The sequence below is a fragment of the Helianthus annuus genome, chromosome 6 (assembly GCF_002127325.2).
Source record: "Helianthus annuus cultivar XRQ/B chromosome 6, HanXRQr2.0-SUNRISE, whole genome shotgun sequence".
Classification (NCBI taxonomy): domain Eukaryota; kingdom Viridiplantae; phylum Streptophyta; class Magnoliopsida; order Asterales; family Asteraceae; genus Helianthus; species Helianthus annuus.
In genome coordinates, this window is record NC_035438.2 from 34,169,406 (window position 1) to 34,187,742 (window position 18,337).

Below are 18,337 nucleotides of genomic sequence, written 5' to 3' on the forward strand. Positions count from 1 at the left end.
CGACGACACCACCATCATCATCTTCATCTTCTTCAGCCCCTGCCAGTGGCTGCTCGGGGTTTTCACCCTCCATATTGTGTACATTTGATGGTTCAGCCATCAGAAATATAGACGAAGGGAAGAACGTGAGTGGAAAAATTCAAAATAACCTCTCCGAAAGTTCAGAAAATCTTTTCGGAGAAGACAAAGGAATGGTTTCTCTCACCGGAAAAATTTTGAAATTTCGAACAAGTAAGGGGAAACCACGAACGGTTTCCCCTTATATACTCACCGCAATAAATGCAGCATGGAAACTGAATCATCACGTCCAAAAAGAGCGAATTATGCGGCACCACGTGTCAAGCGACGTTTCCGCTGACGGTTATCACGCGCGCGTGGCCGCCCACGCGCCTGACAAAAGAGACGTTTACACTCCTGCTACAGTGCATTTAATGACCTCGGGCAGTGCAAATGTCCTTTCATTTCAGCACATGCCAGAAAATCTCACCAACTTCCACCAACTCACACGTGCGCTCAGCCACGTATACCACAAAAAGCGACAACATTATCCAAACACAAGCGACATGCAGTTTCTCTGGTATACCGCACCATAACCCATACCGCATGTCGTTTTTTTACATACCCCATAAAATAGCCAAAAAATTATATCTTTCCATGGTTAAGGGGGTATAAACATGTCCGTACATACCCACGAGCACACGTGGAATATGCGGAGATGACACACACGAGCCCGTACAGGTGTGTCAGATACTCAGAACCAGCGTTGTTCTTTGGACTGACCCGCATCTCAGAAACAGGTAAACCGCATTGCATTTATTCTCTTCAAGCTTCAAATCCCTCTTGTCCGGTTCACAACCACAGAGGGTGCATAAACAACTTCTTCAACAAGAAGAAGGACGGGAATGTACGCGAACGCACATCAGCAACCCTGACTCCTGATCCTTCAAGAGCCACATCCGAGCAACACACCCGTTTCAAACGAGTATGGGGTGACAAAACCGCAGACACTCATGAGTCGCTGCGGACACACCCATAGCTCGGCAAATGGTTGCTATGGAAGAGCCACAACTAAGTCATCACATAGATGAACGAAGCTACTTCAAGGAAAACTCCTCGGTATTGGAGCGTGAAGGAAAGTGGCTAAGGAAGAGATGCGGACGAGATCCCCAATGATCATACGAGATCTCGCCGAACAACAAGCGGCCGAACAGCGGTAACAAGTCTGCTTATGACTTTGTTACCCTACTTGTAAGCCGGATAGAATAAACAATGGTGGGCATTGCCATGCCTATGACCATGTTTATTTGACCATTATCCAGATTCACATTGTTCGACCAAACATGGCCAACAATGACGCAAATACCCAACATTGTTCACACAACCGTGGCCAACAATGTCAAGCAACGAGGTAACCGCAAAGGACGTGCGGTTACTAGAGAGCTAACTGGAAGAACATGAACACCCCACAAAAGGGATCATCATTAGATGTCCAATTAGGACAGAAGAACACTCTCTTCTTCGTTCACCACCTCAAAGGTTGGTTCGAAGTTTGTGCACACCTTCAACCACCATCTGAGAGATTGGTTTGAAGTTTGTGCACACCTCCCCAGCAAGGTCTCAAGGTTGGTTCGACACACCAACAGGTGGCACCCAACCCGAGACTGAGAATTTCGCATCAGACGAAACATTCTCACCGGTACGGAAGAGGCATCAAATTCCAGATCTCCAGCTTGATTTACAAAGAGCAAAAACCATTTACATGGCCTAGGATCTTCTCCAGACTCCAAAATACCTTCTAAACACCATAGTCCAGTACTCCTCCCACATGTAACTTGCATATGGCAGCAACACTAGACTGGGGGGACTTGAAGGGGTATGGTCCCAGATCTCGCGTCAGCACCGACCGCGAGTGACCATTACCCTTATCAAAACCCCCACTAGCTAACAACCTACTTATGTCCATGCGGGAACGCATCGACACAGTGGTTGAATCCAATCTGTCCAGTGATGGAGGAGGACGTACCTGGAATATGAGACCGGTATAGCGATGCGGCTGGCACCGCATCTGGTGTATGAAAACGGAAGTATTCACAAGCGATGCGGCCTGGCACCGCATCCAGCAAACACTTTTATCAATACAGAGAAGCTGGATAACAGCAACAGTCACCATAGACGATGATGTGGCCTGGCACCGCATCTCGCGTATTTCTTGATCAAAGAGTAAGATGCGGGGACGTCTACAGTTACCGCAAACAGCGATGCGGCTTGCACCGCACCCTGTCTACTCATCAAGTGGGACTGACACCACAGAGCAAGTAGCACCAATGGCAGCCGCCTGTCAGGACTACGTAAGCAACAGACTGACGTGGCGTCGCCTCCCTGGCCGACATGTCTGACACACCTGCAAAGGTGCAGCATGCCGTCAGTCTATCCATCCACCTCCTCCTTCACTCCTCGGCTATAAATACCAACCCCAAACCAGGTTTGAGGTATCTCTTCACAACTCTCTCACTACTACTACTATCATACTTTGCTTCCCAAGCAGACTACTGATTCTCACGCCGGAGAGTGGTAATAAGGAGCACCCCCACCCCATCCTCCTTGTTACGAGTCACGGTTTGTTTCCTCGTGCAGGAGATCAACCTACCGGTGATCCAGCCAGCGATCCTTGAGAGGAAGGGATTAACCCTTCTTGACGAGACTAGTGAGTTAACCCTGCCCGGTTAACCATTGTTTCATCAAGTATATATACACACACATTATGACCCCCAATTAAAAGTTTCTGGTTTCGTCACTGGCTGAGATGGTAAAGATGACGCCCCATACCCTCCGGACTAAGCGTCCAACATTTCAATTTAACACTCATCGTCCATGAAACTGACGTAGGTCCACTCACATGTGAGGTAATTTACTTCAAAAAAAAGCTAAGCAGTGTAGTTTTGAGGGTTCCTAATTCGATTAAAGGGCTGTTTGGTAGCCTCTTAATGACCATTCAGATACTACCTCTTAATGGCTCTATTAAGAGGTAGCCTCTTAATAACCATTCAGAGGCTGCCAAACAGCCCCTAAAACTAAAAAATAGTATAAAGATAAAACCATTGGTAAAAACAACATGATCCACGTCAAGAATCGCTGACGTGTACGGCTAAGATCACACATCAGTTTCTAGCTTACATCCAATAAACCGGACTCCACCCCCTTCAATGCCTCCTCTTCGCCCGAAACTTTACTCTCGATTCACCCTCTGATCTGATCTGATCTTCACTTTTTGATTCTGAATTCAACCAATCAAATCAATATTTGCATCCAGATTCGAGATTTTGCGTTACAATTTCAAAACCACAACACTACAATTACTCCAATTAGGGCTAGGTTAACTTTTCAAAACCCTAATTCGCTACGTTTTTCCGTATCAAATTCATAGACGTTTTTGATAATAATCGGAAGGTGTAGTGACGTAAGCTGATCGATACACGATTCAAATCTATTACTATACGTATTATTAACCGGATTAAAGTTAATGGGAAACGATTTATTGGTATTGGATGTAGAGGAGGGTGAAATATCGGATTCTGCTCCGGTTGAGGAGATTAGTGCAGACGATTTTGCTGCTAAGAATCCGGTTAGGGATGTTAGTAAGGCATCTGCTGCTGATGAATTGAACAGGCAACAACAAGTTTGGACGATGCAGGATCTGGTGAAGTACCAGAAGGAGTATAAGATGTCTAGGAACTATGCGCCCGGGTTGTATAACTTTGCGTGGGCACAGGCGGTTCAGAATAAACCGCTTGATGATTATTTAACGAATGTGAATGCGGATAAGAAGTTGGATGGTAAGATTGTAGTGGATTTAAGTGGTGATGATAGTGAGAAGGAGGAAGGGGAGTTGGAGGAAGGTGAGATCGATTTGGCTACGGAGGTTGTTGGTGAAGGAGAGGAGGGGAATGTTGAGAAGTGGATTGATGTGATTCGGATCGGGTTGGAGGGTATTACTTTGAATGATGCAAATAAGTAAGTTTGAGGATATTTGTAAAAGATTGACTAATTGACTAACTTGATTGATTACTGAAGTTTTTGAGTGTTTGGTGCAAGTTTGATTGATTGATTGATTGAGTTAATGTTAATGTTAATGTTAATGTTTTGCTTGTAGGTCATTTAATGGAGCGTGTTCTAGACTCGAGGATATGTTGGACAGTTTGTCAACTTTGCTTTCGGAAAATTCTGTCTCGAACAAAGATGATTTGGTTCAGTTGGCGTTTTCCGCCATTCAACTAGTTAATTCAGTAAGATATTGTTACAGAATTGTTTTATTAATTAGATTAATTACCACCCGAACTGCAATTAGTTCAAGATACTCTTTTAGTTCTTATTGTTGTTCACAAGTGGCTAAGAAGTGTTTGATTGCAGGTATTTTGTTCCATGAGTGAAAATCAAAAGGAACTTAGTAGGCACATAATATCAAGGTTTTCATCTCTTTTCAATAAATAAATAAATAAATAAATTTTTCGGTTCTTTTAAGGCTGTTTGGCATGGTTATTATACTCTCTGCAATGTATCTTTTTTTTTTCAGAATGCTGACTAATGTGAAAAGCCATGCGTCTGTTATGTTCTCCCCCGAATTGTTGAAGGAGGTGCGGTTTAAACTTTAAAGCAAGCCATGCAACTTTGAGTTTCTTGCAGCGACCAGAATGCCGATTAATTTTTTGTTTTGTTTTGTTTTGTTTTGTTTCAACAGATAGAGAACATGTTTCTGTCATGCAACTCTAATGATGCTTGTTTAAGTACCAAGGCCGATAATAATGAAGGAGATGCACCGAATCATGATAATCATGAACCGGCTTCTATACATGAGGAATCTGTTTTAGATGGAATGCACATTGGTTCTTCAGATCAAAACTCTAGACAATCCGAATCTATGAAAATACAAACATCTAATTCCAAGAACAGAGTATTGCTTCCGCTTCTTGATCTTCATAAGGATCACGATGTTGACACTCTTCCATCACCAACACGGGAAACCACAAATATTTTACCTTTAGGTAAAGCACTCTTTGTTGGAGACGCAGAAATAAGACCTGAATGGCCCACACCTACTTCACGTGCGGTACTGCATCATTACGAAACCGATGCTTTAAAAGCTGTTTCTACCTATCAACAGAAATTCAGTCGAAGTTCGTTTTTTTCAAATGATCTTCCGAGCCCAACTCCTTCTGAAGAAAGTGATGACGCAAGCGGTGATTGTGGCGGAGAGGTTTCTAGTTTTTCAAATGTTCAGAATTCAAGTTCTGTAGTTTCTGTTGTTAGTATTCCGGAAATACGTAATGTTCAGTTACAAGCAAATGCGAGTTACGTTGCTCCTGTGTATTCCACATCTAGTTCCGTAACTAGGGTTTCAAACAAAACAAGGGACCCCAGACTCCGGTTAGCCAATCCCGGAAGCTCTTCGGAAGTCAACCAAGTCAAAGTACCATTGTCCCGTAAACAACCTATAATCGAGCCACTTAATGGATTACAAGGTTCAAGAAAGCAGAAGACTTTTGACGAGCCTGTTCTGGTAGACGGGCCCACACCAAAAAGGCCAAAAATTGAATTTTTAGAGTCTGGTAATCCTAGGAGTGGTACGGCTGTCTCACAAGCTAGAAGCTTAGAAAATGTTATACCAACATCTGCTTTACCCAGTACGAGTAGTGGGAGTGTGCATATTCCTGTTACAGGCGTTAATTCCACCTCAGCATCCTTGCAATCTATTCTAAAAGATATTGCGGTAAATCCTATACAGTGGATGAATTTAATCAGTACCGAACAACAGAGGTCAGTTGATCGTGGAAACCGTGTGACACAAACAAGCCAAAGTTTTCTTTTGGGCTCTACGACAATGGGTACAGGTGCCTCTCAGTCATTGATGGTCGGGAAAAAGTCAACAGATGAGATGCAAAGACCGCATACACCTTCAACGGTCAGTTTTAGCCTTTCTTTAAAAAAAGATTTTTTGAACCATTAATATATGTTGTGTATTTAATATGGGGTTACGTTACTTATTTTTTTTTATGTCTTACAGGATGACCAGAAATTAAGAATGAAACCTCGTGATCCTCGCCGTGCCTTGCACGGTAAGTTATTACAAAAACAAGAACCAATCACCAATCCATCAATTGTTGCGGGTGATAAGGGAATTTCAAAGCATGCAGATCCGAGAGTATCATCTCAACCTATATCAGCACCTGATATCACCCGACAATTCACTAAAAATTTGAAGAACACAGCTGATGTTGTATCAACAACCACAAGCGCATCTATTCAAATACCTTCATCGCAAACATCACCAGTCTATTCAAGTTTCGTAAATATAAAAGGACCGTCTTCACATCCGGGCCACCTTCAGAACGGGACTAGGCCCACGTCTGGAGAAGTTTCTCCGGGCCTTGGCCCAGCCCAATCACATAATGTGTGGGGAGACGTTGAACAAATATACGGAAGGTTTGATGACCAACAACGGGCTGCTATTCAGAAGGAAAGATCTAAAAGAATGGAAGAACAGAAAAAGATGTTCGCTGACCGTAAACTATGCCTCGTCTTAGATCTTGATCACACCCTTTTAAATTCCGCCAAGGTAGTTTTTTTTCGTTTTTCTATTTGATGATTCAAGTTAATATACCGAGAAATCTGTATTTAAAATACATATCGATGCTTCCAGTTTTCCGAAATCGAACCAGTGCACGATGAGATGTTAAAAAAGAAAGAAGAACAAGACCGGGACAAGCCACATAGGCATCTTTTTAGATTTCCACACATGGGTTTGTGGACCAAACTTCGGCCCGGGGTTTGGAACTTTCTAGAGAAGGTAAGCGTTTCGTTTAATGAAAAATTAGTTACTCAATCCCGAAACTATTTGTGTCCAATCTTTAATCCATTCTGTTCCCGATCCTCAGGCCAGTAAGCTTTATGAGCTTCATCTTTACACAATGGGAAACAAAGTATACGCTACAGAAATGGCCAAAGTGCTTGATCCAAAAGGAGTTTTATTTAACGGGCGAGTTATTTCAAGGGGTGATCATGGTGATAACGTTGACGGTGATCCCAAAAGCAAGGATTTGGAAGGGGTTTTGGGTATGGAGTCTTCGGTTGTAATTATAGACGATTCTATAAGAGTCTGGCCTCATAACAAACTCAACTTGATAGTTGTAGAAAGGTATACTGTATACATAGATTGCTGTCTAACTCATATGTTGTTTCTCTAATATATAAATATGCATTGCAGATATATATATTTTCCATGTAGTAGGCGGCAATTTGGACTTCCGGGTCCTTCACTTCTCGAGATTGATCATGACGAGAGACCAGAAGACGGGTCTCTGGCGTCTGCTTTGGCGGTATACTCTTATAATCCAACTTTTCAAACGAAACAGTTTGCTATGTCTGTTCTAATACCGCCTACTTGCTTTAGGTTATTGAGAAAATACATCAACTGTTTTTCTCGGAAAAATCTTTAGATGAAGCCGATGCTAGAAACATACTAGCATCAGAGCAGAGAAAGATTTTAGGTGGGTGTCGAATATTATTCAGTAGGGTGTTTCCGGTCGGTGAAGCTAGTCCTCACTTACACCCATTATGGCAGACGGCTGAGCAATTCGGTGCCGTTTGCACCAATCAAATCGATGAACAGGTTACCCACGTGGTTGCTAATTCTCTTGGCACTGATAAGGTATGTTGTTGTTACTGACTTTATTACTGCAGTGGGTATTGTAGGTTTGATTCGGATGTTTTGGTGTCAGGTTAATTGGGCACTTGCGACAGGTAGACCCGTAGTGCATCCTGGCTGGTATGAAAAAAGAAGGTTTTAGTTATAGTTGATTTTGGTGTTATTGAAATGGATTTTGACGTGTGTTTTTGGTAAAACAGGGTGGAGGCGTCAGCATTGCTTTACCGGAGAGCCAATGAACACGATTTTGCTGTCAAACCTTGATAACTACTTATAAGCCCCAAAAGTAAAAGAAGAAAAGGTGAAATAATCACTTAATATTATTAGGCCATCACAAACACCATACGAAAGTTACGGTTACTACACCCGCCCGCCCTGCTGAGAAAATATAACCGTCCTCATCCATTGTTTCGAGTTAAAAAGATGGCCTGATTAGGAGGAGGGGCCAGTTAAAATATATAAACTACCAAAGTTAAAATGCACGAATAAGAGTTGCATGCTTCATATGTCAAATTCAAAGAGTAATTATACTTGTTAAAATGGTTTCTTTCTGGTTAAGTAATATAAAAAAACAAGAAACATACAGAGCAAAGCCTTGTTTTCAACAACCAGTTTGCGTTGAACTAACATGGATCAATACGCAATGTATGCTAATGTCAACAAAAACCACCTTCTTACAAAATAATATATGTTTTTAAGGTCAATAAAATCACAATTGAAACAATAGTGTCGACAATACCATAATCGATTCAAATGAGTGGGCAGTGGTCACCTACATGATCTTTGCGGCTGCTGTATTGTGAACCAAGCAAATGAAGATCGGGGAGAGGATGACCAAGTGGTGATGGTAGGAATAATAAGATAGGTCCGTCAAAATCAGAGAATGACCATTGACCAACAACAGTAGCATTCACAAAATACAATATAAATGAAATAATATTTCAAGGAGCATAAGAACTTGGAAATTTTCAAATCATATTTTCTTGATTGAAAAGTTCTTTTGCTGAAAATAGACAAGTTTCATTAAAATTTTGAACACTTCTTTAAATATCCTTTGTTAAAACTAGCAGAATGCCCGTGCGATGCGGCGAAGTGACACAACGCATTGCGACGCTTGTTTTTGGTAGTTTTTTTTATTCATATAAGATTTATTGTAGTATGGTTCGGGTAATCCATTTCATTGTGTTGTGCATGGTTCGGTTATTATCCTCAACCGAAGCCGAAACCAAAGTCATCCGTTAGTTTGTTTTATTAACCAATCGATTTTCGGTTTATTAGGTTAGATTGACGGTTTTTGGTTTGGTTCATTTAATTTCAGTTAATTGACAAAAACCAAATTTGGGGGCTAAAACTTTTGCTTAGAAATATATGAAATTGAGATATAATACGTGAATCGAAAGTATAAATATAGTAAGTCGAGATATAAAATATGAAATATATGAATTGGAGGTATAAAAGCTAGAAATATATGAAAATATGAATGATTCGGTTCGGTTCAGCTAATTTTGGTTAAACGACAAAATAAAAAAATTGATAACCGATTTTTGGTTAATTCTGTTTTTAGTTAATTCAGTTTTTGGTTGATTTCGGTTCGATTTCGTCTCTTTTCGGTTTGGTTTAGGTTAAAGATTTAGTTCTCGCTCACCAATAACCAGTTTTGGTTAATAACCGATAGGTGCGCACATGAAACATAGACATTGCTACAGTCTGCATTGTTCGGTTGTTTAGATTATTATCCTCAACCGAAATCGAGGTCATCGATTAGTCTATTTTATTATAGCCATTCCGTTTTCAGTTAATAGATTTTGTTTATTTAGTTTGATTGATGGTTTTTGGTTTGATTTATTTAATTTCGGTTAATAGTTAAAACCAAACTTAAGCTAAAACTTTTGATTAAAAGTACATGATATTTAAGTATAAATATATGAAATGGATGCATAGATACATGAAAATGGAGGTATAAATACATAAAATGGGGTATAAATATGAAACATATGAACTGAAGGTATAAAGCTAGAAATATATGAAAATATTAAATGGTTCGGTTCAGTTAATTTTCGTTAAATGAGGGTACAAAAAAATCGATAACCGTTTTTGGTTAATTCCGGTTTCGGTTAATAAGTTTTCAGTTAATTCAGTTTTTGGTTGATTTCGGTTCGGTTTTGGTTAACGATTCAGTTATTACTCACCCTTAGACGCTATTAATCACGTAACATATCAATTTTTTAATTAAAAAAAAACTATAGCAATACTATACTCAAATAAAAGAGAATAAATACTCGTTTATATGGTATAATTTAAAAAAAAAATATTAACGTACAAAAAGTTATGACCGTTTAAAAATCAGGGGGGTTAGTTTTTTATAAGGTGATAAAGTGTAACTACTGACTAATTATCAAAGTGTAATCTAGATGAGAGGATTAAATTGACGGTATTTAATCACTTGACATTCTGTAGCTATTAAGCATTTTGGGATAATGACTAAGTACGTTGGGTTTTGATCACTTATAAACTGATATATCATCTACTTGTACCTTTTAATCCACACGTAAATACTGACCAAGACATTTATCGAAGCGTAGACAAAATGAGTAGGTCGTCACGGTACTTTTGGATTTCTTTTAAACATTATAGTTTATAAAGATATGGCAAGAATATGTAAATGAATTACAAGTTTGTTATGGAGGAGGAATTGTGTAAATAATTACCTATCATTATGTTAAAACTCAGGGATTTGAGTGTTATAAAATGGGGCTAAAATATAATTATTGTTTAAAAGACCAATTTACCCTCATTTTAAGAGTGTGTTTATCCATCATGCATTATAATATGGTATAGATAAATACGTGTTAATATTAATATCTAAAAAAGTACACGGTTGTCTTTGTGTATGTCTTGTGTCACACCCCGATTTCCACGTGTCTCACCTGTGGGCCCGGTGGGGGATTACCGTGACGTAGTTGGCAACAATATAGTCAAACCACACAATTATATGAATGCACAGCGGAAGCATAAAGATAAATATATTTCAATGTTAAGTGTAATATCAAAGTATCACCATTGTTGAAATAAAATCCACAGGGGATCAATAATAATAATAAAGTATTGTTCAACAGACTTCAGGCATCTTAAGCTTGCGAGACTTCTAATGATGCTAAGGATAAATCCCAGCCAATTACGCATAGTACCTGCATTTAGTCTTTTTGGGAAAATACGTCAGTTTACACTGGTAAATACATTCAACTGACACTTTTGTAAAATGTTTAATAAAATTGGTTTAAATGCACAAGGTACAAACTCTTTATAACTTGGGATAATTTATAATTAAATCTTGTAAAGAATTACATGTTTGCTATGCGTTCGGTCGCCCGGATCGTGCCGGGTTAAAGGTTAATAGACACGCCACAAAGCATAAAGCCGTGGCGGGAAAACCAACGGTTATACCTTTAATTAATATAGACACAATGCCGGGTGTACGCCTACACCCGGATGTCGAGGTAGTGGCCATTTCGTAAAATGATGCCAAGGATATCCGGGACATGGTCATTAAGCTCCCAAAGGCGTAAAGCCAACAAAACAAGTTTTTAAACGGGTCACACTGATAATACCCAACTACTAACGAGTTGGGGTCAATTGCCCGACCAAGCGGTATTTTAAATACCGTAACCCAAGCCCGTATAACGGAAAATAAGTTAAAAGTATTTACCTTTGCAAGTATATATCCTTAATCGAAATAAATTGCAGATAGCTTTTACTGGTCTCCTAATCTGGAACGAAGGTTTGAATTAACCTATTAGAATCCTAACGGGTCTTTAATTTAGCCGTAGCTTAGATCAGTTTCAACGGATAGTTACGGTTTAATCGCGTGAAAGGCGAAAACCGGGAATGGAATGTGATTTTGACCCAACAAGTTTGAAGACTTGTTTTATAGGGGTATAATAATCACACTCTGTATTTTGGGGTCAAAACAATATGGTTTGACCCTTTTCGGCTAGTTTATGTAAACTAGTTACATAAGTCGAACCGTGCACGCAAAAGGCGCAACGGGTAACCGTAAGAGTCCTACATTGTTTTCCTAAGTCAATATGCTTTAAAGAGGTTGTGATATCAGTAGGATACCTTCCATAATGCCCGTAACGAGTTTAAGTTCATATTATGCCCCGTAGGGGTATTTCGGTCTTTTTAAAGATTATAAAAGAGGTTTATGAGTTCTACAGGAAATCTGAGTTTCCCGAACAGTTTATAGAGTCTAAAATACTTTATTTATTATTTAAAATCAGTAGCAACTGGAATCGGGTCAAAAGACTTTGTAGAACTCAAGTTATGGCCGGAAATGGTATATTCGGTATTTACCGAACCGTTGCCATAACCGCAGGTTATGAGCGGGTTAAAAATAATTAAAAATCTTTAAAAACCCCAAAATATTATTTTACATCAGTGAGTAAAAGGTTTGGTGTCGAAATCCGGTTTTAGATAGGCGTTATGCTAATTGCGCTATTAACTTACTAAAGTTTCCGAAATTTGCGCTATTTAGCATAACTCCTATTCTGGACCTCGGATTGACATGAAATTTTAGGGACATGCTTAGAAATCAGTAACTAAGGTTATGATTCTTTCATATGTCCGAAATTCTCGTTTTAAATCAAAAAGGGCGTTACGGTCAACTTTTAGGCATTTAACGGAAATGTGTAAACGACTCGGACAAACAACGAACCGGTCACAGAGGGTTATACCATCATGTAACCTGGTCCTAAGAGAGTCCTAAGGCATATCTTTATCGAACTTTAACGGGTCAGAACTGAAGTCAAAGCAAAAGTCAAAGCTTTTGCGACTTTCGGCTCCGAACCGGGTCAAAACAGTAAATGGTCGGATCAAACAAGCTTAGACTAGTTAATATACTTATTATCATGTTCTATGAGTGTTTAAACAGGTTACATATCATCTACATTACCGATTATGCAAGAAATCGCAAAATAGCATTCCTGTTGACTTTTTCTAAGCACGTTTGACTCGACATTTGGACTAGTTAGAGTGGGAATCAGAGGGAGCCCTTTTAGGGGTTTAAAGCCCACATGATTACCATCATATAAATCTTTGATTCGACAAACCACTGGACTATTTGTCATTTATCGCAAAGTCAATCGTTAATTACGACGAATTGACTTTTAAGCTAAAACTATGGAAAAACGAAACCACAAAGGGTTAGGCAACTTACAGAAGCTTGGTGCATGACTAAGGATGTTAGAAGAGTGCTTGAGAGCTCCAGAGATGGACTAGAATGCAGATTTGAGGTGTGATTCAATTGTGTGCAATGTAGTGCCTTTTATAGTGAAAAATTAGGCTCAAGATCATTACAACTCACCCTACAATGGATCATGGATGTTCAGCAGGTGGCCCTGTGTGCTAGGGGTCATGTAGAGGGCGCCTATGCTTCATTAATTGCCTCAATGATCGTTCACAAGCTCAAACAGCAAGTCTGTCCAAAGTTTCTGCATCTGGGGTCCTTACGCGGCCCGCATTAGGATTCAGGCTACATGCACGCGAGCCGCCTGAATCTTCATGTCAGGAAACGTATCCACAGGTGGCTCGCGGCCCGCATTAACTTGCTTGTTTCACTTAGGCGGGCCGCCTGAGGCCTGAATTTCAAGATTTTCAAATCTTTTGTAATGATTAACTTGACCTTTCGGTTTCGAAGGGGTAACTTTGCGATTTGGCCCTCGATTATTTACAATTAAGGGCCTCGTGACTTTTACCCACATTGTTAAGTCCCCGGTTAGTTTAATTACTATCCGAAAAGCCTTAACTTTTATTGTTGACGCTTTTAACCCCTCTCGAACGAATTTGATCATAACTTTCTCGTTTTAAAACGGAACTTCGCGAAATTTATATAGTATATTCTAGTGAGTGTATTTTACTGTTACAAAGCCTTGGGTTCGTCAAAGGGTCACTCAGAGGTATAAATTGAACATGTTGACACAATTAACCCCTATAGCTTGTAATCTCTCACTTTCTCCCGCGTTTCGCTCCGTACGATCCATGATTTATTCGTTTGAAGGTACGAGCATCATTTAGGGTTACTATACAGTGTACTTACCCTTCGCTGACATTTATAACCCTCGAATTTACATACTTTCAAGGTTTGTCAACTTTAGTCCTTTATTTAATATTTAATGCCACGTGTAAACTCATGACACGTGTTAACACATTATTGGACACAAAATTTCGAGGTGTTACATCCTCACCCCCTTAAAATAAATCTCGACCCGAGATTTACTGAAATAAATAAGGGTATTTCTCTTTCATCGTGGCTTCAACCTCCCACGTGAACTCGGGACCTCTACGGGCATCCCATTTGACCTTAACAATAGGTACATGCTTCCTTCGAAGCTTCTTTACCTGTCGATCTTCAATCGACAAAGGTTTTTCCACAAATTTCAAGCTCTCATCTATATGCACATCTGTATGGGGTATTACCAGTGATTCGTCAGCGAAGCACTTTTTCAGATTGCAGATGTGGAACACATTGTGAATTCCATTGAGCTCCTCCGGTAAGTTTAACTTATAGGCAACTGACCCAACACGTTCGATAACCTCGAAAGGTCCTATGTATCTCGGGCTTAGTTTGCCTTTCTTACCGAAACGCATTACCCCCTTCCAGGGCGATACTTTAAGTAACACTTTCTCACCTACTTCGAAGTGAAAATCTTTACGCTTTGGATCCGCGTAACTCTTCTGCCTATCTCGGGCAGCTTTGAGACGGTCTCGAATCTGGACAATCTTGTCCGTCGTCTCGAAGACTATCTCTGGTCCTGATAGTTGGACATCTCCAACTTCCGCCCAACAAACAGACGATCTACACTTTCTACCGTATAATGCCTCGAAAGGCGCAACCTTAATGCTGGTATGGTAGCTATTGTTGTAGGAGAATTCGATTAGTGGTAGGTTCTTATCCCAACTACCACCCAAATCGATAGCACATGCACGTAGCATGTCTTCCAACGTTTGAATAGTACGCTCACTCTGACCGTCTGTCTGAGGATGGTAAGCCGTACTAAAATTCAAACGTGTGCCAAAAGATTGCTAGAAGCTTTTCCAGAAATGAGATGTGTATCTAGTATCTCTGTCGGAGCTAATAGACACAGGTACGCCATGTAAGGCTACAATCTTATCAACGTATAACTGGGCTAACATGTCGGAGCTATAAGTCTCCTTGATGGGTAAGAAATGAGCTGACTTAGTCAGTCTATCGACTATAACCCATATTGTGTCATTTCCTTTCCTCGTCTTGGGTAACTTGGTAATAAAATCCATAGTTACACATTCCCACTTCCATTCGGGAAGTTCAGGCTGTTGTAGCAAGCCTGATGGCTTTTGATGCTCAGCTTTGACTTGCGCACAAGTCAAGCATTTGGCTACATAAGCGGCTACAGACTTTTTCAAGCCTATCCATCAATAATTTGCCTTTAGATCCTGATACATCTTATCAGCTCCCGGGTGAACAGAATATTTGGAACTATGGGCTTCCTAGAGGATAACATCTCGTAGTCCTCCATAAATTGGAACTCATATTCGTCCATTCAATCGTAAAATTCCGTCCTTGCTAAGAGTTAACTGCTCCTTAGTTACTCCCAGCTTCTCCTTAGGATAGTTAGCTTCCAACACAGCTTCTCTCTGCGCAGCTAACAACCTTTCAATCAAATTATTCTTCACTTCAATGCTCTTGGCATTGATTCGGATGGGTTTCACCCTTTCCTTTCTACTCAGGGCATCAGCGACTACATTCGCTTTGCCGGGATGATATCTGATTTCACAATCATAATCATTTAAAGTCTCCATCCAACGACGTTGCCTCATGTTTAGCTCCTTCTGATTAAACAGATGTTGAAGGCTCTTGTGATCAGAATAGATCACAAATTTGATACCATACAGATAATGCCTCCATAGTTTTAGTGCGAACACAACGACACCCAACTCCAAGTCATGGGTGGTGTAATTCTTCTCGTGCACCTTTAACTGTCTTGAAGCATAGGCAATAACCTTGCCTTTCTGCATGAGCACACATCCCATGCCAGTGTGTGATGCGTCGCAGTAAACTACGAACTCTTCGGTACCTTCAGGTAAAGTCAGCACAGGGGCGTTGCTCAGCTTTTGCTTCAGAATATCAAAGGACTCTTGCTGCTTAGGGCCCCAAACGAACTTTATTTTCCTCTTGGTCAGGGAAGTTAAGGGCGCAGCAATCCTTGAAAAATTTTCAATGAATCGCCTGTAATATCCTGCTAACCCCAGGAAACTACGAATCTCTGTAGGCGTCTTTGGCTCTTGCCAATTCATGACAACTTCAACCTTAGCGGGATCCACTTGGATACCATGCTCGCTGACAACATGTCCTAGAAATTGGACTTCTCGAAGCCAGAATTCGCACTTAGAGAATTTGGCATAGAGTTTCTCATGATGCAGGAGTTTGAGAATACAGCGAAGGTGTTTCTCATGGTCAGCTCGGTTCTTCGAGTAGATAAGAATATCGTCGATGAAGACGATGACGAATTTGTCTAAGTACGGCTTGCAGACGCGATTCATGAGATCCATGAACGCAGCCGGTGCATTAGTGAGCCCAAAAGGCATCACTAGGAACTCGTAGTGACCGTAACGAGTCCTAAATGCGGTTTTATGTACGTCTTCATCTCTGACTTTCAGTTGATGGTAGCCTGACCTCAAATCAATTTTCGAAAAATAACTTTCCCCTTGTAACTGATCGAACAAATCGTCGATCCTCGGCAAGGGATATCTATTCTTTATCGTGACCTTATTAAGCTCACGATAATCGATGCACAGATGCATCGATCCGTCCTTCTTCTTGACAAACAGGACAGGTGCTCCCCAGGGAGACGAACTAGGTTTGATGAAACCTTTAGCCAGCAGTTCATCCAGCTGGGTCCTCAACTCCTTCATTTCGGTCGGTGCTAGCCTGTAAGGTGCTCTAGTAATAGGTGCTGCTCCAGGGATGATATCAATCCTGAATTCCACTTGCCTATCTGGTGGCAGACCTGGTAGATCCTCAGGGAAAACTTCTGGATACTCCGAAATGACGGGAATGTCTTCTATCTTCGGTTTAGGCTCTTCAATAATCACCTGTGCCATGTAGATGACACAACCCTTCTTTAGACATTTTGAAGCCTTGAGCATAGTCACTTGCTCAGGCAATCCGTACTGGGTATCTCCCCGAATGGTAAGCGATTCACCAGACGGAGTCTTTATCATCACTTGCTTTCTGTTGCAGACGATTTGGGCCTGGTTGTGAGATAACCAGTCCATACCCAATACTAGGTCAAAACCGGCCAATTTAAAGGGTAGTAGAGATAGAGGAAAAGAGTGGTTCTTAATGGATATCACACATCCATCTAACACAGTGGAGACGGTTTCTATGGTGCCATCTGCTAGCTCTACCTCGTAATTCATATTTAAGGTTTTGACAGGCATATTCAGCAATTTGCAAAATTTATGATCTACGAAGGACTTATCAGCGCCTGAATCAAAAAGTACTCTTGCAAAGATATCATTTAAGAGGAAAGTACCTGTGATCACGTTATCATCTAGCACTGCTTCTTTCGCCTCCATCCTGAAGACTCTTGCATTGGTCTTCTTGGCTTCTTCAGGCTTCTTGGCATATTTAGGGCAGTTGCTCTTAATGTGCCCTTTCTCGTTGCAGCCGTAGCAGGTTGCATCCTTTATCTTTTTGCAATCCACGGTCTTGTGGTCCTTGGACTTGCATAACCCGCAAGCATACGACTTCGACTAAGTCTGCGAGTTTGATTCGAGTCTACACTTTCCAAAGTGATGTCTCTTGCAATTCTTGCACGTGGGCTTCTCACCAGACTGTTACCCATCCTTCCTTGACTCAGACCCTCTCTTGTTATCACTGTTTCCACGGTGCTTCTTGCCCGACCTTCGTGAAGTATCATCTTCACGCTTTCTCTTCTCAGCCTCTTTGTTCCTCAGTGATCTTTGTCGGACCACATCAAGAGTAAGGGACAAAGATATGTCGGCTACAGATCTAAAGGTCGCTGGCCGAGAGGCCTTCACGCTTGCCTTTATTTCGGGGGCTAACCCACCGATAAAACGAGCTATTCTCTTTGGCTCCGGGGTTACCAGATACGGAACCAACCGGGACATCGTGTTGAAGCTCGTTAGGTAAGCTTGGCAGTCAAGGTTCGTCATAACCAATGACAGGAAGTCAGTCTCTATCTTTTCAACCTCATGTTGAGGGCAGTAATTCTCCTTGATGAGAGAAATGAATTCCTCCCATGTCATGCTGTATAGAACAGCCTTTCCCGAGGCCTGAACCAAAGACCTCCACCAAGCCAGGGCCTCGCCCTTAAATGATTGTGAAACAAACTTTACTATGTCCCTTTCTGCACAGCCACTGATGTCCACCACGGTGTCCATCTCGTCTAGCCACGTCATACAATCTACCGCGCCCTTCTCCCCGGTGAAGTCTCGGGGTTTGCATGATACAAAGTACTTGTAGGTGCAGCCTCTGGCGCGAGATGCATCAGTATATACCTTTTCTGGACGGACACTGTTTTCATTGGACGAGTGATTATCATCGTCCTTTTTGGGCTTAGACGGTGGTTTGCTGTG

General features: G+C 41.0%; 1 protein-coding gene across 1 annotated transcript; it reads left to right on the forward strand.

The window, feature by feature from the left end:
• Window positions 1-3,175: 3,175 nt before the first annotated feature.
• Window positions 3,176-8,307, forward strand: LOC110889816 (RNA polymerase II C-terminal domain phosphatase-like 3). Its single transcript, XM_022137377.2, has 12 exons — window positions 3,176-4,011; window positions 4,151-4,283; window positions 4,408-4,463; window positions 4,571-4,631; window positions 4,736-5,956; window positions 6,059-6,610; window positions 6,695-6,841; window positions 6,930-7,189; window positions 7,259-7,370; window positions 7,445-7,702; window positions 7,773-7,819; window positions 7,900-8,307. The coding sequence occupies exons 1-12, from the start codon at window positions 3,521-3,523 to the stop codon at window positions 7,961-7,963; spliced, it is 3,402 nt and encodes a 1,133-aa protein (XP_021993069.1). The 5' UTR covers window positions 3,176-3,520; the 3' UTR covers window positions 7,964-8,307.
• Window positions 8,308-18,337: the final 10,030 nt, after the last annotated feature.